The sequence below is a fragment of the Pan troglodytes genome, chromosome 21, assembly GCF_028858775.2.
Source record: "Pan troglodytes isolate AG18354 chromosome 21, NHGRI_mPanTro3-v2.0_pri, whole genome shotgun sequence".
NCBI classification, from domain to species: domain Eukaryota; kingdom Metazoa; phylum Chordata; class Mammalia; order Primates; family Hominidae; genus Pan; species Pan troglodytes.
In genome coordinates this window covers 42,735,092-42,762,757 of record NC_072419.2, presented here as the reverse complement: position 1 = coordinate 42,762,757, position 27,666 = coordinate 42,735,092, and the positions used below count along the sequence as shown (strand labels likewise).

General features: G+C 48.8%; 1 protein-coding gene and 1 long non-coding RNA gene across 34 annotated transcripts in view; one reads left to right on the top strand and one right to left on the bottom strand.

Moving 5' to 3' along the window:
* Positions 1 to 27,666, bottom strand: part of DLGAP4 (DLG associated protein 4) — a 226,902-nt gene that overhangs the window by 9,228 nt on the left and 190,008 nt on the right. For 12 of the 33 annotated variants that reach the window (XM_016937855.3, XM_024352250.3, XM_063802909.1 and 9 more), the window contains 3 exons: positions 24,108 to 24,469; positions 21,496 to 21,584; positions 20,561 to 20,973 (listed from right to left, as the gene is read on the bottom strand). In XM_016937855.3, the coding sequence (XP_016793344.2) occupies positions 20,561 to 20,973; positions 21,496 to 21,584; positions 24,108 to 24,469 (864 nt within the window). The other 21 variants (XM_063802905.1, XM_054674736.2, XM_063802911.1 and 18 more) reach the window with 8 other exon arrangements.
* On the top strand, positions 2,326 to 11,968 carry LOC134809173 (uncharacterized). Its single transcript, XR_010154207.1, has 3 exons — positions 2,326 to 6,573; positions 8,031 to 8,183; positions 10,105 to 11,968. It is a non-coding gene; the product is annotated as an uncharacterized LOC134809173 (long non-coding RNA).

Sequence of the window (27,666 nt, the reverse complement as noted above, 5' to 3'; positions counted from 1 at the left end):
CATTTGCTAAAAATGACCACATTCTTGGCCATAAAATATACAATAAATTACAAAGAACTGGGTATCATACAGATCATGTGTTTTGTTTTTGAGATAGGGTCTCTGTCTTGTCACCCAGGCTGGAGTGCAGTGGTGCCATCACGGCTCACTGCAGCCTTGACCTTCTGTGCGTGCGCAATCCTCCTGCCTTAGCTTCCTGTGTAGCTAGGACTACAGGAGTGCACCACCACGCCCAGCTAATTTTTTTTTTTTTTTTTTTGAGATGATGGAGTCTCGCACTGTTGCCCGGGCTGGTGTGCAGTGGTACGATCTCGGCTTGCTGCAACCTCTGCCTCCCGGGTTCAAGCGATTCTCCTGCCTCAGTCTCCCAAGTAGCTGGGACTACAGGCGCGCACCACCACGCCTGGCTAATTTTTGTATTTTTAGTAGAGACGGGGTTTCACGATGTTGACCAGGCTAGTCTTGAACTCCTGACCTCGTGATCCGCCTGCCTCAGCCTCCCAAAGTGCTGGGATTACAGGCATGAACCACTGCGCCCGGCCTAATTTTTTATTTATTTATTTATTTTTTAAATAGAGAAGAGGTCCTGCTATGTTTCCCAGGCTGGTCTTAAACTTCTAGGTTGAACTGATCCTCCTGCCTTTCAAAGTGCTAGGATTGTAGGCATGAGCCACCAGATCATGTTTTTTGACATTAAATAGGTTAGAAACCAGTAATGAAAACATAACTAATAAACTCCCATATAAAAACAAAGATTTACACATCTAAATAACCCAGTCGTCAAAGAAATCACAGTAGAAGTTGCAGATCTTGTCAGATACAGCTAAAGTAGTAGTTAAAGAGAAATGCATCGGCTTCAAAGCTTATATAAAAGGACAGGCTGAAAAAATGAATTAGCTTCCAATTTAAGACATTAGTAAGGGAATAATACAATTAACCCAAAGAGAAGAGAAATTAATAAAAATAAGAGGATTAATAAAATTAACAAACCCTGTCAGACTGATCAAGATCAAAAGAAGACAGATGCAAATAAAGATTAGGAATGAGTAAAGGATAATGTGATATAGCTATACTAGAAAAGATATTCAAAACTAGAGTTATACAAAACCATGAAATAAAATCCTGGTTTTTTTTTTTTTGAGACCGAGTCTTGTTTTGTTGCCCAGGCTGGAGTAAAGTGGTGGGATCTCAGCTCACTGCAACCTCTGCCTCCCGAGTTCAAGCAATTCTCCTGCCTCAGCATCCTGAGAGTAGCTGGGATTATAGGCACCCGCCATCATGCCCAGCTAATTTTTGTATTTTTGTAGAAATGGGGTTTCACCATGTTGGCCAGGCTGGTCTTGAACTCCTGACCGTGAGCTGTCCACCTTGGCCTCCCAAAGTGCAGGATTACAGGTGTGGGCCACTGCGCCTGGCAAAATCCTGTTGTTAAATTCCTTCAGAGACTATGAGAAGAGGAAACGTCCCACACTGATTTTTGAAGCTAGAGAACCTTAAAACTACAACAGGACAAGGATAGAAAGGAAAGATTACAAGCCAATGTCTCATGAACAAAGACAAAATTACTAAATCACATATTAAATCAAACCCGGCAGTGTACTAAAATAATATATCATAAATTCAGCTGGGTTTATTCTGAGAATGCAAGACTGATTCAACATTGACAATTGTAATCACTTCTGATTCTGGCTAAGACAAACCAGTGAGTGTCAGACGAGCTGACTTCTCCCAACCACCAACAAATTAAAAAAAAAAAATCAGTAACAACAACTCATTTTCAAAACATTAAGAAACTACTAGGCCAGGCACGGTGGCTCACACCTGTAATCCCAGCACTTTGGGAGGCTGAGGTGGGCGGATCACCTGAGGTCAGGAGTTTGAGGTCAACCTGGCCAACACGTTGAAACCTCATCTCTACTAAAAATACAAAAAATAACCGGGTGTGGTGGCACACGCCTGTAGTCCAAGCTACTCGGGAGGTTGAGGCAGGAGAATTGCTTTGCTCTGTTGTCCAGACTGGAGTGCAGTGGTGCAATCTCAGCTCACTGCAACCTCCACCTCCCAGGTTCATGCAATTCTCATGCCTCAGCCTCCTGAGTAGCTGGGATTACAGGCGCCCGCACCATGCCTGGCTGATTTTTATATTTTAAGTAGAGACGGGATTTCATCATGTTGGCCAGGCTGGTCTCAAACTCCTGGCCTCAAGTGATCTGCCCACCTCAGCCTCCGAAAGTGCTGGGATTACAGGCATGAGGCACTGCGTCCAGCCTTTTCTTTTTCTTTTTTTTTTTTTTTAAGACACAGGTTCGGCCAGGCGCAGTGGCTCATGCCTGTAATCCCAGCACTTTGGGAGGCCGAGGCGGGCGGATCACGAGGTCAGGCGTGAGCCACCGCACCCGGCTGTGTTTTTTATAGAGATACAAAATATAAAATTAGACAGGCATGGTGTTTCACGTGGGGTGTTTTACATGGTGTTTCGTGGGGTTTCACTATGTTGCCCAGGCTAGTCTTGAACTTTTGGGATCAAGTGATCTACCTGCCTCAGCCTCCCAAAGTGTTGGGACTACAGGCATAAGCCACTATGCCCAGCCATACACAGAACTTTTGACTTTTTTTGCTTCATATCTAACAGCAACTTTATTCAGAGGAAATGAAACACAGCAAGCCTTTAGGCATAGTGTGAATTTCCCAGGACAAAGTACTGTCAATTTTTTTTTTTTTTCCTGAGATGGAGTCTAGCTCTGTTGCCCAGACTGGAATGCAATGGCGCAATCTGGGCTCACTGCAACCTCTGCCTCCCGGGTTCAAGTGATTCTCCGGTCTCAGCCTTCCAAGTAGCTGGGATTACAGGTGCACGCCACCACGCCCCACTAACTTTTTGTATTTTAGTAAAGATGGAGTTTCACCATGTTGCCCAGGCTGGTCTCGAACTCCTGAGCTCAGGCAATCCACCCACCTCGGCTCCCAAAGTGCTGAGATTACAGGCATGAGCCACCGTGCCCAGCCAGTACTGTCACATTAAAACTCTGAGGCGTGGCATGCGAAGTACTAGAATCCTACAACAAGTTATACTAGGATCAGGATTAGAATAAGGATTCTGTTGTTAGCATTATGCCAACTCTCTATAATGTGCACACTGTCTACTAAGCACAGCATAGGCTTCTGAAAACAAGTGATCTGTGTGGACCTTTTATTTTTAACTGGGCACATAGCCTGGAATCAAGCATTTCCTAGACTCCCCTGCAGCAAGATATGCATAGTTGTATGTCTAAATTCTGGCCAAAGCAGTGGAAGCAGAAGCAGTGCGTGGGCCAGCTTGTTCTCCTTTGCTGTTGGTTCCTTTGCTGGCTGGAATGCACTTAGGATGCTGGGATCCAGCAGCACTCTGACAGTTGAGAAGATCTTATCAATGAAAGCCAATTAATGGCATCAAACTGCAAGGAAACAAAAAAGCCTGTGGCTCCACCATCACTATCTGAGACATTCTTGAGAATGAAATAAACAGTCTTGTTTAAATCACTTTTTAGAAATGTTTTAGTGTTATTTGTAGGCAAATGTAATCCCAATTCATAGAGCCTCAAAACTAGTAGGGTTTGTAAAAGGAGTGAGGAGAGGAGTTAATCCAAAAGAAGGGAAGAAAGAGGAAAAAAGACACCTCAGAAAAGGAGGCTGGGCTCAGTGGCTCAGGCCTGTAATTCCAACACTTTGGGAGGCCCAGGTAGGAGGACTGCTTAAGGCTAGAAGTTTGAGACCAGCCTGGGCAACATAGTGAGAGCCCATCTCTATTTAAATAAATAAATTAAAATACATTCAAAAAGCACAAATCCCCCAAAATAACATGGTAAGAATAAATCTAAATATATAGAAGTCACCTCGTAAAAATGGACTACATTACCTATTTCTAAAATAAAAATCAGGAAACTGGATAAAACATAAAATCCAGGTATATGCTGATTACAAGAGACATGATTAATAAGGACAGTGAAAGGTAAAAAGTAAATGGATGGAAAGAGATATACCAGACAAACACTAATCAAAGGAAGTCTGCTACTGTAATAGTCATAATACATATAACTCTCAGGCAAACACAAACAGAGATTCTGAAAAACAGAATGGATCAGTGAACATCTGCCAGGAATATTACAATTCTAAACTTGATCCATCCAATATCTTCAAAATATATAAAACAAAAGTTTTTTAAGGAGAAATGGACAAACCATTTTATAGAAAGTGGTGTGATACAGACATGCAATGAATGGAAAACAGTAAACCCAAGCTCATCTTTTGGACGGACGCATCCCTCCCCCATTCCAGTTCTGCCTTCACACCTAATCTCAGTGGTCCTTGGAGTGACTGGTGGGCCTCCTCTCTCCTGGATGCCAGTTTCAAATCTGCTCTCCAGAGACGTCCTACGCGTCCTCCCCACCTCCTTGCCCTGAGGTGATGACTCTGCTCCCGTCTGCCTCACCTCACCTCTCCTCAGACATGGCCTTTCTCCTGTACCTGTGGAGAAGCTATCTGTTCTCTACTTGGGCACTAATTCGATTCCTTCTCACCTAAGGATAACCCCAACAGTTGCCTGTTTTCTCTCCAGCATAATAAGCTCCCTTTCTCTAACAAGGTCATTCTCAGCAACATATAAACATGCTTATATTGCTCCATTAAAAAAACAAAACAAGGACAGGCGCGGTGGCTCATGCCTGTAATCCTAACACTGTGGGAGGCTGAGATGGGGGGACTGTTTAAACCCAGGAGTTTGAGACCAGCCTAGGCAACAAAGCGAGATTGCATCTCTACAAAAAAAAAATATTAATTAGGCAGGTGTGGTGGTGCACCCCTGTGTTCCCAGCTACTTGGGAGGCTGGGGTGGGAGGATCAGTGGAGCCCAGGAGTTCAAGGCTGCATTGAGCTGAGATCACACCACTGCACTTCAGCCTGGGTGACAAAGTGAGACCCTATCTCAAAACAACAGCAACAACAACAACGAAACAGTTGTCTCCTTTGACCCTACATCCCTCCATTTCTCTGCTTCCTTGTACAGGAAAATCCACGCATGTGGTCTCCAATTACTCTCCTGTTTTCTCTTCTCTTAATCCTCCTCCTCTCAGGCTACCTTACCCATGCTTCTGCCATCACCATTCCACCAAAATGGCCCTTTATGTATCTAATGACCTCTGCCTTTCTAGATCTGGCTTGGTGAGCCCTTCAGCTGCCTTTGACACTGTGGATTCTCTCCTTGAGTACGTTGTTCAGGTGGCTTCCAATTGCTTTTCCTTTGATCTTGCTGTTTATTCCTCCCTTTCCACCGCTGTGTTCATGTCTCTGGGATCAGTCCTTAGACAGCTTGTCTTCTCTACTTATTAGGCATTCTCATCTTATTCATCTTAATCTATACTCTGGTGACTCCCAAATAGAATCTTCAAACTGGACCTATCTCCAGACTCATATATCCAACTGCCTGCTTGACTTCTCTATTCTGATGTCTAACAAAACATATCAAATTTAACATGTTCCAAACCAAACTCCTGACTTTCCCCCAGATCAACATTTCCTATAGTTTTCCCCATTTCAGTGGCAACGCCATCCTCTTCTTCACTCAGACTCCAAGCCATGTTTGGCTCCCTTACTCTTACCCATATCTAATCTGTCGAGAAATCCTGTTCTATCTTCAAGATATATCCACAGTCTGATTCCTCCATTAAAGTCTCTCTTACCCAGATTGTTAAATCCTCCTAACTCATCTCCCAGCTTCCATTTGTGTGCCAATGGAAGGTACACGGAGGTTCTCATTTGGATAGAGAAGCCAGATTAATTCTTTAAAAAAGTATGTCAAGTTGCAGCACTCAGAACTGATGAGCTCTTCTTGGAGTAAAACCAAGCCTTTAATAATGGCCTCTGATGGGCAGATCACTTGAGTTCAAGAGTTCAAGACCAGCCTGGGCAACGTGGTAAAACTCCCAGCCAGGTGCGGCGGGCCTGTGGTCCCAGCTACTTGGGAGGCTGAGGTGGGAGGATTGCTTGAGACTGGCAGGTGGAGGTTACAGTCAGCCAAAATTGCGCCGCTGCACTCCAGCCTGGGTGAGTGAGATCCCATCTCAAAAAAAAAAAAAAAAGAAAAAAAAAAAAAAGGCCCTGAGACCCCTGTGATCTGAGACGCCCCCAGTCTGACTTCATCTCCCATCCCTCTCCTCTGGCTCATGGCTGCAGCCCACTGGTGGCTTCCCTCAGCCTTGCACATGTCAAGCACTTGCCCATCAGTCAGGTGCTGCTCCCTCTGCCTGAAAAGTTCTTCTCCGCAGATCTCTACAGACTTCCTCTCTCCCTCTCTTCAGGTTTCTGCTCACAGGTCACCTGGCCAGGGATGCCCTCCCTGACCACCCTGAATGCAACAGCAACACCGACCCTGCCTGTGCAGCGGACACTATACTGCTCTTACCCTTCCTGGTTATTTGTTACTGCTCACCTGGTTACTGCTTACCACATTTGGTTATTTGGTATCCCTTCCCATGAGGGGAGGGATTTTGTTTTGTTCACTGCGACATCCCCAGAAGCTACAACAGTACCTGGCATAAGGTAGGTACTCAATAAATATTCACTGAGTGAATGACGGTCAGGACCAAGGTAGAGATATGGACCTATTATTCCACACTGTCCTGAAGCACCTTGCCATACAGTTGAACAAGATATCAATAAGATCAGAGAGACAAGGGGCCGGGCATGGTGGCTCACGCCTGTAATCCCAGCACTTTGGGAGGCTGCGGCGGGCGGATCACGAGGTCAGGAGATCAAGACCATCCTGGCTAACACGGTGAAACTCCATCTCTACTAAAATTACAAAAAATTAGCTGGGCGAGGTGGTGGGCACCTGTAGTCCCAGCTACTTGGGAGGCTGAGGCAGGAGAATGGCATGAATCCGGGAGGTGGAGCTTGCAGTGAGCCGAGATCGCGCCACTGCACTCTAGCCTGGGCAACAGAGCAAGACTCCGTCTCAAAAAAAAAAAAAAAAAAAATCAGAGAGACAAAATTGGCATTCTTAGCAAACAATATAATCATTTATGATGCAAATCCAAGAGAACCATGTTGGATTCTCTTGGTTGCCGGACACAAGATCAACATACAAGGATTAAACATTTCTACCTACTAGCTGTGACTAATTAGAATATGCATTTTTTTTTTTTTTTTTGAGACAGGGTCTCCGTCTGTCGCCCAGGCTGGAGCGCGGTGGCATGATCTCGGCTCACCGCAACCTCCATCTCCCGGGTTCAAGTGATTCTCCTGCCTCAGCCTCAGAAGTAGCCAAGATTACAGGTGCCCACCATGACACCCAGCTGATTTTTGTATTTTTAGTAGAGATGGGGTTTCACCATGTTGGCCAGGCTGGTCTCGAGCTCCTGACCTCAAATGATCTGCCTACCTCGGCCTTCCAAAGTGCTGGGATTATAGGAGTGAGCCACTGCACCCAGCCGCAAATATTTTTTAAATGATCAATTTCACAAAACTCAACAAAAACTACTAGAAAGTACCAAGGAATAAATCTAATAAAAATATGCAGGAGGCCAGGTGCAGTGGCTCATGGGTGTAATCCCAGCACTTTGGGAGGCTAAAGCAGGAGGACTGCTTGAGCCCAGGAGTTCAAGACCAGCCTGGACAACATAGTGAGACCCCATCTCTACAAAAAAATCTCAAAGTTAGCTGAGCACGGTGGTACACACCTGTAGCCTCAGCTACTTGGAAAGCTGAGGCAGGAGGATCACCTGAGCCCAGGAGGCTGAGGCTGCAATGAGCCAAGATCATGCCATTGTGCTCCAGCCTTGGTGACAGCGTGAGACCTTTTCTCAAAAAATTAAATTAAATTAAATGAAAATTAAAATATGAAAGACCTTCATAGAGAAATTACTCAAACTTGGATAGAAGGATATAATAGGATTCTTGAATAAATGGAGTGATAAAGTTGACTTATAGTTGAGAAGATTCAATATTTTAGTTATCAATTCTTCCCCAATTAATCTATAAGCTTACTCTACTTCCAGTTTTCATCCCAACAGAATTTTTCTGAGGAACTTGATATACAAATTCTATAATTTATATTGGAAGAATGAAGATATAAGAACAGTTTTTCTTTCTGCACAAAAAGGATAAAGAAGGAGCACTCACCAGATACCAAGGCGTGCTACAAAGCCATGGTAATTGAAAGTTATATTAATACAGCTGGGCATGGTGGCTCACTCCTGTAATCCCAGCACTTTGGGAGGCCGAGGCGGGTGGATCACTTGAGGTCAGGAATTCCAAACCAGCCTGGCCAACACGGTGAAACCCCATCTCTAGTAGAAATACAAAAATTAGCCAGGTGTCAGCCAGGCTCAGTGGCTCTCACCTGTAATCCCAGCACTTTGGGAGGCCGAGGCAGGTGGGTCAGCTGAGGTCAGGAGTTTGAGACCAGCTTGGCCAACATGGCGAAACCTCATTTCTACTAAAAATACAAAAAATTAGCCAGGTGTGGTTGCATGCACCTGTAGTCCCAGCTACTCAGGAGGCTGAGGCAGGAGAATCGCTTGAACCCAGGAAGCAGAGGTTGCAGTGAGCTGAGATCATGCCACTGCACTTCAGATGGGGTGCCAGAGCGAGACTCGCCAAAAAATAAAATTAAATAACAAATAAATGAAAATAGTTGTATTAACATAGAAGCAGCCAAAAGAGGAACAGAACAGAGCCCAGAAACATACCCCTGCGTAAGTATGGGATCTGCATCACTAAATACTGAAGAAAGAGACTTCAGGCCAGGTGCGGTGGCTCATGCCTGTAATCCCAGCACTTTGGGAGGCCGAGGCAAGTGGATCACTTGAGGTCAGGAGTTCGAGACCAGCCTGACCAACATGGAGAAACCCCGTCTCTACTAAAAATACAAAATTAGTGGGGCGTGGTGGCGCATGCCTGTAATCCCAGCTGCTCAGGAGGCTGGGACAAGAGAATCGCTTGAACCCGGGAGGCAGAGGTTGCAGTGATCTGAGATCACGCTATTGCACTCCAGCCTGGGCAACAAGAGCAAAACTCTGTCTCAAAAAAAAAAAAAGACAAGCAATAATGTGGCAGAAAATATTGGTCATATTATAATAGGCACAGTGTAACTACCCATATATATAAAGAACTACAAATTGATTTTTAAAGTACTTTTTGTTTTTTTTGAGACAGGGTCTCACTCTGTTGTCCAGGCTGCAGTGCAGTGGCACAATCATACCTCACTATAGCCTTACTCTCCCACACTCGAGCAATCCTCTCACCTTAGTCTCCTGAGTAACTGGGACTACAGGTGTGCACCACAATGCTCAGCTAATTTTTTTATTATTATTTATTTATTTTTTGAGATGGAGTCTAGCTCTGTCACCCAGGCTGGAGTACAGTGGTGCGATCTTGGCTCAGTGCAACCTCTGCCTCCCGGGTTCAAGCGATTCTCCTCCCTCAGCCTCCCGAGTAGCTGGGATTACAGGCGCCTGCCACCACGCCCAGCTAATTTTTGTATTTTCAGTAGAGACGGGGTTTCACTGTGTTGGCCAGGCTGGTCTCAAACTCCTGATCTCAGGTGAACCTCCCGCCTCGGCCTCCCAAAGTGCTGGGATTATAAGCATGAGCCACTCCGCCTGGCCAATTGTTTATTTTTAAATTTTCATTTGTAGTAGATATGAGGTCTCACTATGTTGCCCAGGCTAGTTTTGAACTCCTGAACTCAAGCAATCTTCCCACGTCAGCCTCCCAAAGTGCTGGGATTAAAGGCATGAGCCACCATGCCCAGACGATTTGAAAAATACTGAGAATCCAATAGAAGAATGAATAGAGTATACAAGTAATTCACAGAAGTTTAAATGGCCAATATAAATAAAATTAAAATATGCACAGCTTCTCTAGTAACCAAGTAAATGTGAAATAAATCAACTGGTTTTAATTTTCCACTTACCAAGTAAGTGATTTAAAGTCCAACAAGATCAAGTATCAGTAAGTATACTAGGGAAATGGCAACTTTCAAACACTTGGTGTAAGGATAAACTGATATAACCTCTTTGGAGAGCAATCAGACAGCATTTATTAAAATATGTGTTTCCTCCCATCCAGTGATTCTGTCCAAGGTAAATACTCCAGAGAAGTTCTCCCACCTCATGGCAGAGAGACATGCACCACAGTGTTGATGAAACGCTGAAAACACCAAAATGGCCCCAGTGCAGTGGCTCACGCCTATAATCCCAGCACTTTGGGAGGCCCAGGCAGGCGGATCACCTGAGGTCGGGAGTTCAAGACCAGCCTGACCAACATGGAGAAACCTCGTCTCTACTAAAAATACAAAAAATTAGCTGGGCGTGGTGGCACATGCCTGTAATCCCAGCTACTTGGGAGGCTGAGGCAGGAGAATTGCTTGAACCCACGAGGCGGAGGTTGCGGTGAGCCGAGATCGCACCATTGCACTCCAGACTAGGTAACGAGAGAAACTCCATCTCAAAAAAAAAAAAAAAAAAAAAAGAACCCTGAAACATCATTAGGAAAATGGTCAAAGAGAATGTAGTATATGTGTATGAATTTAACAGAAATGAACTAGATCTCTATGTATCAAAGTAGACAGAGTGTTCAAGACATAGTGTTCAATATAAAATTGTTCTTTTTACTGCAGCTTAACAGTGGATGTAACTGCTCATTTGCTGTATTTTCTGAAGGCCCCAACAGTCTCTCCTGTCCCTCCTCCTCTTCTAAAACCTTGATACTTCCCTATGAAGAGGTAGGGTCTAATACTCCCCTCCTTCAACCTGAAGCCCCGCCTTGGGCTTGTGACTTGCTTGTAATCAAATACAGTGGAAGAGTTACTACGTGACTTCCAGGGCTAGGTCAGAAAAGGATGCAGCCTCAGGGTTCAACACACAGTTGGGCCTGGAGCCACCATGCAAGAAGGCTGCCATGCTGCGAGGGAGCAAAGGCACGTGGAGGGACATACACAGGGGCTGTGGCTGGCAGTCCTGGCCTTTGAGTCATCCTTGTTTAAGTGCCAGGCACACACGTTAACTACCTTTAGGTAATTCCATACCTCAGATGTCATGTCACCCCAAGCCCTTGAGCCTTCCCATCTGAAGCCCCAGGCTTTATGGAGAAGAAACAAGATGTTCCTGCCACGCTCTTTCTGAACTGCTGAAATACAGAATCTATGACCATAATAAAATGGTTGTTTTGTGCCATTAGGTTTGGCGTGACTTGTTATGCCCTTCCTGCTTCTGTGTCTTTGCTCCCTCCATCTGGAATGCCTTTCCTCTCCCCCAGCCTGTAGATATTCTCTGAGGCACAGCTATGAATGGTATCTCCTTGGTGGAGTTCCTCACAGATTTAAGAGGGGTGACCTTAAAACTTGTGGCCATGGCTGGGTGTGGTGGCTCACACCTGTAATCCCAGCATTTTGGGAGGGCGAGGTGGGCAGATCACTTGAGGTCAGGAGTTCAAGACCAGCCTGGCCAACATGGTGAAACCCTGTCTCTACTAAAAATACAAAAATTAGCTGGACGTGGTGGCATGTGCCTGTAATCCCAGCTACTCAGGAGGCTGAGACACGAGAATCACTTGCACCCAGGAGGCGGAGGTTGTGCTGAGCTGAAATTGTACCACTGCACTCCAGCCTGGGCAACAGAGTGCGACTCTGTCTCACAAAAACAAAACAAACAAACAAAAAAAACCAACTTGTGGCCACAAGTCAGGGCCTTGAGTGGATGTACAGAATTTAATCAGAGAGACTTGCAATTTCAATGAAGAGTATCATTCTTAAGAGACAGGAAACATTATTCACAACGGCCAAAAGGTAGATGGAATCCACCTATCCATTGGCAAATGAATAGATACATAAAATGTAGTCTCTACATACAATAGAATATTACTCAGCCTTAACAAGGGAGGGAATTGTGACACATGCTATGGATGAACCTTGAAGACATTATGCAAAGTGAAATACGCCAGTCACAGAAGAACAAATGCTGCTGGTTCCACTTACATGAAGTAGCTAGAATAGTCAAACTCATAGAGACAAAGTAGAGTGGTGGCTGCCAGTGGCTGGGGGTAGGAGGGAATGGGGAGTTAGTGTTTAATGGGTACAGAATTTCAGCTGGGGAAGACAAAACAAGTTCTAGAGATGGACGGTGGTGATGGTTATACAACAATGTGAATTTAATGCCACAGACTGTAAACTTGGTTGAAATGGTAATTTTCATGTTATATATATTTAACCACAATTCAGAAAAATTATCTGAAAAGAACATTGTCAAGTTTAAAGTTCTTCAGGTTTAGACAAGAGGGCAATGCAAAATCCAGTCAATACAGGCAGCCACCTGGGTGGGTGGGCACTGCTGAGTTCCCTGACCTATGTATTTTGGATAAGGGACATGAGCTACGTGACTCCATCTGTCTGTAAGTTACAGTAACTGATACATGGCTATGAAAAGGGCTCCCTCTAGAGTTCGTGTTTAACTGCAGGAGTTCTGGTGTGGTTATCCAGAAACATCATAAAAGACCTCTTCCCTCCCAGGTAGACAGGAAGGTAATACCAATATCGTTTGGTATGACATAATTTCCTTTGCAGGTAAACATCTTCTTGCTCTAGAAATAACTAGAATTAAGTATAGTAAAGGAAAGTTAAAGGGAATCAAACCCACAGAATCACCCTATTGGCATGAAGCATCTGTGCACCCTGCCCCAGGCTTACTGTCTCAATCTGTGCTCAATACAGCAGCTACTAGCCACATGTGGTTAGTAAGCACCTGAAATGTTGCTTGTCTGAATTAAGATGTGTTGTAAGAGTAAAATATACACTAAGTTTTAAAGACTTACTATGAAAAGGAATATAAGATATTGCAATAATTTTATATTGAATATATGGTGAAATACAGCTGACCCTTGAACAACACAGGTTTGCACTGCAAAGATCTACTTATGTATCAATTTTCTTCCCATCTGCCACCCCTGAGACAGCAGGACCAACATTCCTCCTCTTCCCCATTCCTCTTCCTCAGTGTACTCAATGTGGAGACAAGAATGAAGACCTTTATGACGATCCACTTCTGCTTAATGAACAGTAAGTATATTTTCTCTTCCTTATGATTTTTTCCTTTTGAGACAGGGTCTCACTCTGTCACCCAGGCTGGAGTGCAGTGGCCCAGTCTTGGTTCACTGCAGCCTCGACCTCCTGGGCTCAAGCAATCCTCCCCGCTTGTCAGCCTCCCGAATAGCTGGAATGACAGGCACATGCCATCATGCCTGGCTAATTTTTATATTTTCGGTAGAGATGGGGGTCTCGCTATGTTGACCAGGCTGGTCTTGAACTCCTGGGCTCAAGAGATCCTCTCGCCTTGGCCTCGCAAAGTGCTGGGATTACAGGCATGAGCCACCACACCCAGCCTAAAACCACTATTCTAAGAAGGGGTCCATAGAAAGCCTACTTAAAACAAGCCCTACCCACACAAAACTGCCAGTCAGCTTCTCAGTGCCTCAACTGTTTATCTTAAATTTTTATTAATGTATGCTCATAATTTAAAAAAATAAGTGGAGACACCAGCAACAAAAGGAAAAAATGGACTTCATCAAAACTAAGAACCTTTGTGTGTCAGCCAGGCGTGGTGGCTCATGCTCGTAATCCCAGCACTTTGGGAGGCCAAGGCAGGCAGATCATGAGGTCAGGAGTTTGAGACTACCCTGGCTAGCATGGTGAAACCCCGTCTCTACTAAAAATACAAAAAATTAGCCAGGCATGGTGGCACGCACATGTAATTCCAGCTACTCAGGAGGCTGAGGCAGGAGAATTGCCTGAACCCAGCAGGCGGAGGTTGCAGTGAGCCGAGATCGCGTCACTGCACTCCGTCTGGGCAACAGAGCGAGACTCCGTCTCAAAAAAAAAAAAAAAAAAAAAAAAGAACCTGTGTGCATCAAAAGTCACCAGGAAGAAAGTGAAAAGACAGTCTCCAGAATGGGAGAAAGTATCTGCAAATCATATATATGACGAGGGTCTAGCACCCATAATATATAAAGGACTTACAACTCAGTAACAAAAAGACAAACCACCCAATTAAAAAATGGGTGAAGGCCTTGGCCATTTCTTCCAAGAAGACATACAAATGACCAACAGACACATGAAAAGATGCTCAATATCATAAGGGAAATACAAATCAAAATGACAATGAGCTATTACTTCATCTACTTCATAGACGTTAGGATGGCTAGAATTTTTTTAAAAGACGACAGAAGATAACAGGTGTTGGTGAAGATGTGGAGAAACTGGAACCTTCGTGCTTTGCTGGTAGGAATGTAAAATGGTATAGCTTCTATGGAAAGCAGTTCAGCCATTCCTCAAAAAGTTAAACATAGCGTTACTAGATAACTTAGCAATTTCACTCCCCAAAGAATTAAAAACAGGTACTCAAACACGCCAATCTTCATAGCTGCATTACTCACAATAGCCAAAAGGTGGACACAACCCAAGTGCCCAGCAACAGATGAACAAAATGTGGTATATATTGTACACATAATGGAATACTAGTCAGCCATAAAAATGAAAATGCTGTAACATGGATGAACCTTCAAAACATGCCAAGCACAAAAGGACAAGGCAAATGCGCAGACACAGCAAGTAGAGGATACCAGCGGCTAGGCAGAGAGGATAATGGGGAATTACTGTTTAATAGGTAGATTCTATGTTTTAGATGAAAGTTTTGGAAATAGATGGTTGTGATGGTAGCGCAATATTGTGAATGTAATTAATGCCACTGAATTGCACACTTAAAAACAGTTAAAAGGTAAACTTTATGTTATATATATTTTACAACAAAAAAAGGAAAACAAAAATCGAAGTTTGACCTAGCATTTCTACTCCAAAAGAAATGAATATACATCCATAAAAAACTTGTACATGAATATTCTAGCAGTATTATTCATAATAGCCAAAAAGTACAAACAACCCAAATGTCCATCAACAGAAGAATGGATAAATAAAATGTAGTGTGAAATGAAATATTATTCAGCAACAAAACGGAATGAAATACTGGCATATGCTACAACATGGATGAACCTCAAAAACATGCCAAGTGAAAGCCAGACACGAAAGGCCAAACATGGGGCCGGGTGCAGTGGCTCACGCCTGTGATCCCAGCACTTTGCACTTTGGGAGGCTGAGGCAGGCGGATCATGAGGTCAGGAGATTGAGACCATCCAGGCTAATATGGTGAAACCCCGTCTCTACCAAAAATACAAAAAATTACCCGGGCATGGTGGCAGGCACCTGTAGTTCCAGCTACTGGGGAGGCTGAGGCAGGAGAATGGCGTGAACCTAGGAGGTGGAGCTTGCAGTGAGCCAAGATCGCGCCACTGCACTCCAGCCTGGAAGACACAGCGAGACTCCGTCTCAAAAAAAAAAAAAAAAAAAAGGGCCATATATGGTATGATTCTGTTTATATGAAATGTCTAGAATAGGCAAATCCAGAGACAGAAAGATTAGAGGTTGCCTAAGGCTGTGGGAGCGGCTCCTAATAAGCAGAGAGCATCTTTTTGGGGCAATGAACATGTTCTTAAAATAAAGAGTAGTGATGGTTGCACCACACTGTGAATACACTAAGTGCCATTGTGAGTTTACTAAATGTGTACTTTAAAAGGGTGAATTTTCCTCTCTCCCTCTCCCTCTCCCCACAGTCTCCCTCTCCCTCTCTTTCCACGGTCTCCCTCCCTCTCCCTCTCCCCACAGTCTCCCTCTCCCTCTCTTTCCACGGTCTCCGATGCCGCTGTACTGCTGCCATCTCGGCTCACTGCAACCTCCCTGCCTGATTCTCCTGCCTCAGCCTGCCGAGTGCCTGCGATTGCAGGCCCGCACCGCCACGCCTGACTGGTTTTCGTATTTTTTTGGTGGAGACGGGGTTTCGCTGTGTTGGCCGGGCTGGTCTCCAGCTCCTAACCGCGAGTGATCCGCCAGCCTCGGCCTCCCGAGGTGCCGGGATTGCAGACGGAGTCTCCTTCACTCAGTGCTCAATGGTGCCCAGGCTGGAGTGCAGTGGCGTGATCTTGGCTCACTACAACCTCCACCTCCCAGCAGCCTGCCTTGGCCTCCCAAAGTGCCGAGATTGCAGCCTCTGCCCAGCCGCCACCCCGTCTGGGAAGTGAGGAGCGTCTCTGCCTGGCCGCCCATCGTCTGGGATGTGAGGAGCCCCTCTGCCTGGCTGCCCAGTCTGGAAAGTGAGGAGTGTCTCTGCCCGGCCGCCATCCCATCTAGGAAGTGAGGAGCGCCTCTTCCCGGCCACCATCCGATCTAGGAAGTGAGGAGTGTCTCTGCCCGGCTGCCCATCGTCTGAGATGTGGGGAGCGCCTCTACCCTGCCGCCCCGTCTGGGATGTGAGGAGCATCTCTGCCCGGCCGCCCTGTCTGAGAAGTGAGGAGACCCTCTGCCTGGCAACTGCCCCGTCTGAGAAGTGAGGAGCCCCTCCGCCCAGCAGCCGCCCCGTCTGAGAAGTGAGGAGCCCCTCCGCCCAGCAGCCACCCCGTCTGGGAAGTGAGGAGCGTCTCCGCCCGGCAGCCACCCCGTCCGGGAGGGAGGTGGGGGGGTCAGCCCCCCGCCCGGCCAGCCGCCCCGTCTGGGAGGGAGGTGGGGGCGTCAGCCCCCCGCCCGGCAGCCACCCCGTCCAGAAGGGAGGTGGGGGGGTCAGCCCCCCGCCCGGCCAGCTGCCCCGTCTGGGAGGGAGGTGGGGGCGTCAGCCCCCCGCCCGGCCAGCCGCCCCGTCCGGGAGGTGAGGGGCGCCTCTGCCTGGCCGCCCCTACTGGGAAGTGAGGAGCGTCTCTGCCCGGCCAGCCGCCCCGTCCGGGAGGGAGGTGGGGGGGTCAGCCCCCCGCCCGGCCAGCCGCCCCGTCCAGGAGGGAGGTGGGGGGGTCAGCCCCCTGCCCGGCCAGTCGCCCCATCCGGGAGGTGAGGGGCGCCTCTGCCCGGCTGCCCCTACTGGGAAGTGAGGAGCCCCTCTGCCCGGCCAGCCGCCCCATCCGGGAGGGAGGTGGGGGGGTCAGCCTCCCGCCCGGCCAGCCGCCCCATCCAGGAGGGAGGTGGGGGGGTCAGCCCCCTGCCCGGCCAGCCGCCCCGTCCGGGAGGGAGGTGGGGGGGTCAGCCCCCCGCCAGGCCAGCCGCCCCGTCCGGGAGGTGAGGGGCGCCTCTGCCCGGCTGCCCCTACTGGGAAGTGAGGAGCCCCTCTGCCCGGCCAGCCGCCCCGTCTGGGAGGGAGGTGGGGGGGGTCAGCCCCCCGCCCGGCCAGCTGCCCCGTCCGGGAGGTGAGGGGCGCCTCTGCCCGGCTGCCCCTACTGGGAAGTGAGGAGCCCCTCTTCCCAGCCACCACCCCGTCTGGGAGGTGTACCCAACAGCTCATTGAGAACGGGCCATGATGACAATGGCGGTTTTGTGGAATAGAAAGGGGGGAAAGGTGGGGAAAAGATTGAGAAATCGGATGGTTGCCCTGTCTGTGTAGAAAGAGGTAGACATGGGAGACTTTTCATTTTGTTCTGTACTAAGAAAAATTCTTCTGCCTTGGGATCCTGTTGATCTGTGACCTTACCCCCAACCCTGTGCTCTCTGAAACATGTGCTGTGTCCACTCAGGGTTAAATGGATTAAGGGTAGTGCAAGATGTGCTTTGTTAAACAGATGCTTGAAGGCAGCATGCTCGTTAAGAGTCATCTCCACTCCCTAATCTCAAGTACCCAGGGACACAAACACTGCGGAAGGCCGCAGGGTCCTCTGCCTAGGAAAACCAGAGACCTCTGTTCACTTGTTTATCTGCTGACCTTCCCTCCACTATTGTCCTGTGACCCTGCCAAATCCCCCTCTGTGAGAAACACCCAAGAATGATCAATAAAAAAAAAAAAAAAAAAAAAAAAAAGGGTGAATTTTGTGGTATGTGAATTATATCTCAGTAAAGCCATCACAGGGCAGAAGAAAAAGAGAAAAGAAAAAGAAAACCTTCCAGGAAGTCCAACAAAAAACATGAGGAAGAAAAGGTGAGAGCCTGAGGATCCACCCAGCAGGTACAGCAACTAACTGACAGAAATTCTAGAGCCAGACAACAGAACAAATAGAAGTGAGAAAATTACTTTTAAAAATTAATACAAGGTGGCCAGGCATGGTGGCTCACGCCTGTAATCTCAGCATTCTGGGAGGCCAAGCCAGGCGGATTATCTGAGGTCAGGAGTTTGAGACCAGCCTGGCCAACACAGTGAAACCCCATCTCTACTAAAAATACAAAAAATTAGCTGGGCATGGTGGCACACACCTGTAATCCCAGCTACTTGGGAGGCTGAGGCAGGAGAATCACTTGAACCCAGGAGGTGGAGGTTGCAGTGAGCTGAGATCACACCACTGCACTCCAGCCTGGGCGACAGAGCAAGACTGTCTCAAAAAAATAAAAATAAAAAAAATGATGGTGCCTTTAAGATTCTGAGGGAAAATTATTTTTAACTTCATTTTTATATTTATATAGAAATTGTTGTCTGGGTGTGGTGGCTCACGTCTGTAATCCCAGCACTTTGGGAGGCCAACCCAAGAGGATGGCTTGAGCCCAGGAGTTTGAGACCAGCCTAGGCAACACAGGGAGACCTTGTCCCTACAAAAAAATTTAAAAATTAGCTGGGCATGGTGGCACTCTGTGGTAGTCCTTTGCTACTCAGGAAGCTGAGGTGAGAGGATTACTTCGGCCCAGGAGTTTGAGGCTGCAGTGAGCTATGCTTATGCCACTGTACTTCCAACCTGGATGACAGAGTGAGGCCATGTCTCTTAAAATTTTTTTTTTTTAATTTAGCAAATGGAGTGTATTTTTTAAATGTGGCAACAGGGCAAACAATTCATTTTAGGAAAAACAAAATGTAAAAAGAAGAAAACGCAATAATAATATACTGTTAGGCTCTGCAATAAACAATATTTACATACTCATAGTAAACAGAAACACTGATTACTATTTACCATAAACTGTGATGTACACAGAGGGTGGGAGAAAGGGAGACAGAGGTTGTGTGAGAGCTAAACACTCATCTATGCCAATGGTAACAGGAAATTAATAGAAATGATGATTAATTTTAAAGAGGAAATATAATCAGTCACATTTTTAAAAAGATATATGAAGACAAATACCAGAATATACAGCTAGTAAAAACTGAAAGTGGGGAAAGGCCCAGGTAGGGCGGTGGGCTGGATGTTTTCTCTTAGAAGCCTTTTAATGCGCTCTGATCCTTGTCTCTGTTTTGATTTTTTAAAATACTATTATTGTAAAAAGTTACTAGGTACTTTCCTCACAACAGTTCCCCTGCACTAGTGGGTGTGACATCAAAGCGGGGAACTGGCCTAGAGGACAGTGAAAACAATGACTCTGATGAGTCTTCTGCATCATCAAAGGCTGCTGTCCTCAGGGCCCCCTCCATCATGTATGGGATGTGTGTCAAACCATTTGGACACTCTGAAGACCTGTCCTTCCTGAGTGTGGAGGAGTAGCTCAATGGGAACCAGAGCCACAGGTGAACCAGGTGGGTGCAGGTCAACAGCCTGGAGCTTCCCAGGACCTGCCTTCCACCACCCAATCCCCCTCCAACCACCTGTGAATCTAGGCTCCCTACATGTGTCTAGCACTTTCTTGAACTAATTTCTCAAGGGAATTTTTGGAAATTGGCATGATATAGGTAGAAACTTCAGTGGAAAATAAAAGCATAACTTCTTCACACCCTGTTGAGACCCAGTTGGATCCCTGGTGCTTGGCACACAGGAAGCACTCAGTAAGAAGCTGTTGGCTGAGTGTGGTGGCTCACGCCTGTAATCCCAGCACTCTGGGAGACAGAGGCAGGTGGATCACCTGAGGTCAGGAGTTCGAGACCAGCCTGGCCAACATGGTGAAACCCCGTCTCTACTAAAAATACAAAAATCAGCCAGGTGTGGTGGCACGTGCCTGTAGTCCCAGCTACTCAGGAGGCTGAGGCAGGAGAATTGCTTGAACTTGGGAGGCAGAGGTTGCAGTGAGCTGATATCGAGCCACTGCACTCCAGCCTGGGTGACAGATCAAGACTCCGTCTCAAAAAAAAAAAAAAAAAAAAAAAAAGTTGTTGAAGGCATAATTAGGCTCCCACTTTTCTCTGTGTCTGACAGGTCATCAGGCCCTTTACATGCACGACCACATTCAATCCTTACAACATGCTCACATAGTGAGCAGAGGATTAGCTCCATTTTACAGATGAGGAAATGGGGGCTCAGAGTAACCTGACCAAGGTTACTTCACTAGTAAGGGAGGAGCTGGGATTCAGACCCAGGTGTGGGTGGCCTCACAGCCTGCACAACAAACAGCTATCACCAGCAACCCTTTCTGGAAAGAGGTTTGGTTAAATAGGTGGATGGATGGAAGAATGCGAAGAAAGTAAGAAGGGAGCTCAAAAACTAGCCCAAGAAGAGAACCTAAGAGACCCCCACTCAGAAGTTCGGAAGCTGCTGGCCACCAGCTGGAACCAGCTGCCAACACCTTCTACCCTTGCCCAAGGACCATCCATGTGGCACCCACCTTCTTCAGAGAGGTTGTTCTCTTTGGTCTCCTTGTCCATCTGGCAGCACCAGCCTTCCAGCCGCTCTGTTTCTGCCTGCAGTAGCTTTAGGAACCAGTAGCCGTCTCGGCGGCAGGCCCCTGGCTGTGCCGGCTCTGCTGGGGAGCTGGAGGAGGTCTCGAGCCAGGGGTCGGGTGGGGGCAGCGAGGACGCCTCTAGGGCAGGGTCGCTGTTGTCTCCATAGGAGAGGTTGCGCTTGATCTGGGCAATCTTGGGGGCCTGCCGGGGACCGGCATCGATGCTGATGGAGTTGGGGTGAGGGGTACAGTCCGGGAGGCTCCTCTCAGACGACTTACAGCTTGAGTCATTGGCATCCTGGGTATCCGAGTCTGTGTCCCGTCGGGAGGACATACTGTGAGAGGGGACGCTGCTTCTGTGGGTAGGGGGTGGATGGGGTGGGGACAGGAAGGAGTGAGTCACCAAGAGGGCCAGAGACCAGAGGCCGCCTTGACCCGGACACACGGGAGACAGAGAAACGGATGCATCATCTGCTCACCATGCGCCTGAAGCGGGTCCCACAGCCCCCATCTCATTCTCGGCTCAGCCCTTGCCCCATCCCGCCCAAGCCCACACGCACACACACACGAGGACAAGGTCATAAGGTTGCCTGTTTACTGCAGTGGGGCCAGGAAGACCACCAGCATCAGGGCAGCTGAGGCCATGTCCTGGCCCAGCCGTGGCCCCCATGGGTGACTGGTCTCACAGAGCAAGTGCTCATCTGTCCACCCGCCCGCCCCTGCCCAGCCTCCCATGCCTGGGCCACCACCCGCAACCCAAACCCAGCTTGGTTATTAGAAATCCAGCAAGGAGAAGTGGGTTAGGGAGAGCAGGAGAGGTGAGAGCGGAGGGAGGGAGAGGAGAGGGGAGAAGCAGCCGCCACCTCTGTCTGACTTACCGCCAGTCGTCCTCTACCTGAACCCCGATGGACTGGAATTTGGTAGCGGGACTGGGCTCCTCTTTTGGCACTGGCTGAATGCAGTCAACCTTATTGAAGGACAACGACAGCAACGGCACGGAGACAAAGACAAAAATAAAAAACAAACACCACACTTGCTGCTGAAATTCACATTAGTGGGACGACGCAAATGGACGTGTGGACAGACAGACACGAGGCATGCGGACACTGCACGTGGGCCCGAGGCCGGACCAGGTTAAGCCGGGCACTGCTCATTCGCGTGGAGGCGGGCAGGCGGGCGGGCGGGCAGGTGGGCGGGAGGTGGGATGGGGGGAGATGACTGGCTTTCCCTACTCTGAGGAGGGTGCCATCACATCGATCGCTTTGGGTCCGTTGTCCTCCGAGAGGTGGGAACCGTTCCTTCTAGTCCTCTCCTTCACACGCATCAGAGAGAAAAAAAAAAAGGACGACGAAAGAGAAAGAAAACACACACACACACACACACAAAGCCACAGCCGTTATCCGGTGTAGTTGAAGCTGGCGGCTGTCTTGAGGCAAAGATCACTCCCTGAACCCTGTGGCAGAAGCCTGGAGGGCAGGCCACAGGCGCCTGCACTAAGGGCAAACCCTGGACAGCAGTTCTAGATTCAGAAACTGCCACCCACAGGAGCCACCGAAGTCCCTGGACGTTATTCACACTTGGCTGAGGTTACCTTTAGCACTGGGTGGCCCTGGGGAGCAGTAGGAAGGACTGGGGTCGGGGCCAAGTGGAAAGCTGTCACTCCCTCCACTCCTGTGAAGTGGAACAGGACAACAGTGATGCCCTGCGCCTGCCTTTCTTCTCTGGGACAAAGGTCCCAGGCCATGGGGCAGTCAGGCCAGCTTTCCTATCATCACTCAAGAATGAGGGAGAAACCCACACTCAATCTAGGGCATGAGGCACCAAGGGTTCAGGGCATCCTCAGAAACTGGGGACTCTTCAGTCTCTTGGCCTTGTGGAGAGAAGTAGGGGCCAGGGAAGCTTTCTGGGACAGGGATGCAGCCACATTTCCCCTCGGCAAAAGCCGGCTCAAGGAGTGCAGCACCACTGGATCTCCAAGGAGCTGCAATGAGACCAAGAATGGGGCTGGGGTGAATCCAGGGAATGGGACACCCAGGACAGGCCTAAGAGAGTCCTTATCCCGGTGTCATTTTCTGGGTGAAAGGAATCAAGGGTAGTCCTAACTCTTAGGCTTTCCGGGAAGATAAGAGCATCTGGTTTGGCCAGCAAGAGGGTGGGGCTGCCCAAAGATATGGGTGGTCAGGAGCAAGGGTTGAAGATCAGGCTACTCTCTGTGTTTCTGAGAATCCCACCTGTGCAGGGCAGGGACTGGACACTTAAGAAGCCCAGAAAACAGCAGCAGAGTCTCCTGGCCAACTCTCTCTCTGTTTATACGTGGGGAAGTGGAAGCCTAGAGCTGCCTCTTGGAGGAAACAAATCCAGGCAACTGCAAGAAATTGCTCAGTGAGCCTTCTCTGTTCCATTCAAGCTCCACTTTGTGTCCCACGCTCCTGCATTCCAGTGCTTTGTTATCAGCTGGGCCACATCCAATTGCTCAGGGGTGGCTGGAGGAGTCCCTTGCAGCCTGTGCCACAACACACAATGCCTCGTCCTCCCTGACTCACCCCCTGGGCTTGGGGGGGCCCTGTCTCCCCTCTCGCCCTCACCCACTGTAGCTGCCCCTCCCTCATGGCTCTGAACGTGCCCTAGTTTGGTCTGCAGGTCCAGCCAGGGCAGGGAGAGTCCACTCAACCTGGATTTAGAGAAACTCTTAAAAACTACAAGGCAGGGCCCAAGTTTCCCCAGCTCAGCAAACAAGACAGATTATTGACATCAGGTGCATGCAGGAGTGCAATGAAGCAGTGGAGTGAAAGCTGGCACACCTGCCCTGCTGTGTGCCATGACTATGGAGGGCCTGCTGACTTTGGCCACCTAACCCTGGGGAACCATCACCTGGACCCTATCCCATGGAGGGAGGCAGTGAGACCGGCATCACCCTTCTCAATGACATGGGCGTGGTACCTCAAGCCACCTACCTGTCCCCAAGGCCCGAGAGGGCTCTGGGCAAAGTTCCCCTCGAGCAACCCCCATGGCTCAAGGGCCCTGGGTCCTGGGCCCCTGGCCCATCAGCGTCTATGCTCCATGCTGCTCCTGCCGCCAAGCGGGGCTATGGCCTCCGCACCCGAGCTGACCTTGGATTAGAGAACTGTTAGGCCAGTCCCGCCTCCCACGGGTCAGCTGGCAGGGCAAAGGGTGGAGTGGACAGACAGACAGTGGACAGGCAAACAGTGGACAGGAGATGGCTGGCTGAGTGTAACTACATTCACTGGGACAACCCACTGGAGGAGCAGAAACACATGCCCACAGCTGCTGACCAGCAGCACGTGTGGACAGATACCAGCGAGGCGTGGCTATGGGTGGAATTCGGTTTGGCCACTTGGGGCTGATCCCCCAAAATAGAGAGACAAACCACCTTTTCCCAGGAGACCTAGTGGGCCTCCACCAGATGTAATTACACGCAGGCAGGTGCACGGAGTGGGCTGAGGACACAGAGTGCAAAAGGAGCCCCTACTTGTATTCCTATTGATGACAGTTTCCTTTTGGGGGTGGCCTCGGGGTGGGACTCAGAGCTGGTCAGCGTCCCTTGTTCACTTTTCAGAGCTGCATGTTTTGGGGGTGGCTCTGGGGCCTCAGGGGCTGGGGCGACTCCGCCCCGTGTCACGCTGGGCGGTCGGGTACTGCTGTCCAGGCTGTCCGACGAGTTGCTCAGGCCCGACTGGCTAGTCACCTCGCTCTTGTGGTCCTGGCTGTCCAGGTAGGTGTCCTGGGCAGACTCAGTACTGCTCTGGACTGTGACTGAGATGAACGGCTTTGAAGTGGTGCGTGGAGGGACCGGTGGCGGGGTCTTCTTATACGCCACTAGGCATGATGAACCTGCAGATGGATGAGAGAAGGGCAGGGGAGAGGTGAGATGGTGAAGCCCCCAACCCTCTCAAGCCCCTTCCAATGCAGAAGCCCTGCCTGACTTGGCCCTAGCTCTGGGCTTAGCCATTCCGTCAGCAAGGATTTCTGGAGCAGGGAGAATGAGGGTCAAGACTGCAATGACCAAGACAGACACACACAGGCCCTACCCACCCTCATTCGAGACAAAGTCTTGAGGGGATGCCACCACTGGCCAAAGATATCCCCCACATCAGTCACACACAAACCTTATTATCCAGCAGGGGCATGTACTAGGTGAAGTGCGTGGGGCCACGAGGCTGTGACAGACCCTGACCCGTGCCGTGGGGAGGTGGTGACAACAGAGCAGATGCCAAAACAGCTAAGGAATGGTTAACCTTGCTATCTTCAAGGTCACTGAGAGACTCAGTGCTCCCCCTGGTCTTTTCCTTCCACACCACCTTCCCTCTCCCCTATTCCCTCTGCTTGGATGCCCCCTCTCCACCTGGTCAAAAATGAACAAATCCGGCCGGGCGCGGTGGCTCACGCCTGTAGTCCCAGCATTTTGGGAGGCTGAGGTGGGCAGATCACCTGAGGTCAGGAGTTCAAGACCAGCCTGACCAACATAGAGAAACCTCATCTCTACTAAAAATACAAAATTAGCTGGGCGTGGTGGCGCATGCCTGTAATCCCAGCTACTCGGAAGGCTGAGGCAGGAGAACTGCTTGAACCTGGGAGGTGGAGGTTGCAGTGAGCCGAGGTTGCACCATTGCACTCCAGCCTGGGGAACAAGAGCAAAACTCCATCTCAAAAACAAACAAACACATGAACAAACAAAAAAACACACATCCTTCAGGGTCCAGCTAACCCCCTTCCCTATCTTGCCATTCCCACCCCAACACTTTCTCGTTATATGAAACCCGTACACTGGTCTGCCTCCCTGTTCTCCACTTTCTCCACTGAGATTCCCAGAGCCAGGACCTGCCGTGGGTAGGAACCTGAACCATCTCTGAATCTCACCCTGATCCCAGCCAGGGGCTGACCCACAGCAGGGGCCCAGAACACCAAAGGCCCACTGCTTGCTTCTCAGACGATGACTCTGTTGGCAATAGAAAGTGCTTTTCCAACAGTAGCTGTTTGCTGGGAGGGTGAGGTTGGATCTAGTGCCTTTCTCAGCACCTTAACTCCAACTGCCTGTTGCCCTGTGAGGACTGAAACAAGCCCCTACCCTGGTCTGGGCCCATGAGCCAGATAAACTGTGCCTTCAAGGGGCTACAATCATGGTGATGGTGATAGCCCAGAGGCAACTCACAAAACAAGGCCCAGTATCACAGGAGCTGTGGACAAAGGACTGTAGAAACCATCCATCTGCCACTATGAGATACCATCACATAACCTATCAGAATGGCTAAAAAGTGACAACATCAAATGCTATTAAGAATGTGGAGAAAAAGTGATACTACTGTCATGGAAAATACATTGGCATTTTCTTATAAAAATAAACATGCAGCTGGGCATGGTGGTACACGCCTGTAATCCTAGCTACTCAGGAGGCTGAGGCAGGAGAATTGCTTAAACTTGGGAGGCGGAGGTTGCAGTGAGCCAAGATTACGCCACTGCACTCCAGCCTAGGCAATAAGAGCGAAATTCCGTCTCAAAAAAGAAAAAAAAAAAAAAAACAACGAACAAAAAAAAAGCACTTTTTTACTTTTGGTAGAGATGAGGTCTCACTATGTTGCCAGGTTAGTCTCGAACTCCTGGACTCAAGGGATCCTCCTGCCTCAGTCTCCCAAAATGCTGGGATTATAGGTGTGAGCCACTGTGCCTGGCCTATAACATTCTTGAAATGACCTAGAGAACAGATTAGTAGTTGCCAGGGGCTAGAGCAGAGGAGGTCACTAGGGAGAGGGTGAAGGGGAGGGCAAGGAGGGAAGTAGGTGTGGCTATAAAAAGGTAACAAGAGGGACCCTTGTATGAAGTGATGGAATAGTTCTGTATTGAGTGTGGGGATGGTTACATGAATGTATGCATGTGATAAAACTGCATAGCACTAACACACACACAAGTGGAACGGGAAATCTGAATAAGATGGGTGGATTGTATCTGTCGATATTCTGGATGTGAGAATGTATTAGTTTTGCAAGGTCTTACTATTGAGGGAAATCGAGTAAGGGGTATGAAGAATCCCTTTGTATTATTTTTTACAACTGCATGTGAATCTACAATTATCTAAAAATAAAAATTTAATTTAAAATAATCCATCGTTCATCCAATAGACATCTATGAAACCAAGGCCTTCTAGTGGATTCCAGAAAAGCCAGGAGCCCTCATCAGCAGAGAAACAGCTCTGCAGTGAGTTCTTTGAAAGTAACACATGCCACAATGTTAAGCCCAGGGAACTGGATGCTGTGCCTTGTGCCCAGCCTAGTCCAGAGGCCACAAAGTGCTCTGAGTTCCAAGCCAGGAGCACTCACTTCCTACTCGTCTGTTTGAAATGTCCCAGTCCTGCTCAGGCCTTGAGAAAACTCAGAGATCCCCGACAGACACCTGCATCTCTGGTTACCAACCTAAGAGCAGTGTGCAGGCAGAAGGACAGCTACCTCTCTGGGCCAGAAGAAAGGCAGCAAGGAGGCAGGAGGCAGGGCTCAGGTCAAAAGGAGAATGGCTCTCCAACACATCATCCTGAGAGAGGAGGGACACGCCTGCTCAGCGAAGAAGAGGACCTGCGTTCAGCTGGCCACAAGGCACAGGCTGCGGGCCAAAAGCTGGGTCATTTACTAAGCTGTGCTCAGCAGCTTTGCGGCTTTCTAACGTAAGCCTCAGTGCCTGTGAGGTGGAGATCATGACTATGCCCACTTTGCAGGTGGGGCACGTGAAGCTCAGGAAGGTTATACAACTTGCTCAAAGTTGCAGGAGTAAGCAGCAGCCGCATCTGCTCCACGGCACAGCCACCTCACTCTGCTCTCCAGGCCTTGGGCCCCTCCTCGCTGGGCTGGGCTGGGCTGGGCTGGGCTGGGCTGCCGTTGTTTGGGGCCTTCACTCATCACCACATCCCTACAGCATCCTGCTGGGTCCTGGGACCAGTCTGCAGGGGCACAACAAACCAAAATCTGACTGTGGGAGTAGAAAGGGCCTCGACGGGGGCAGAGGCCTGGCTTCCAGGCTCCTGCTTGCCCTCTGGGCTTCTCAGA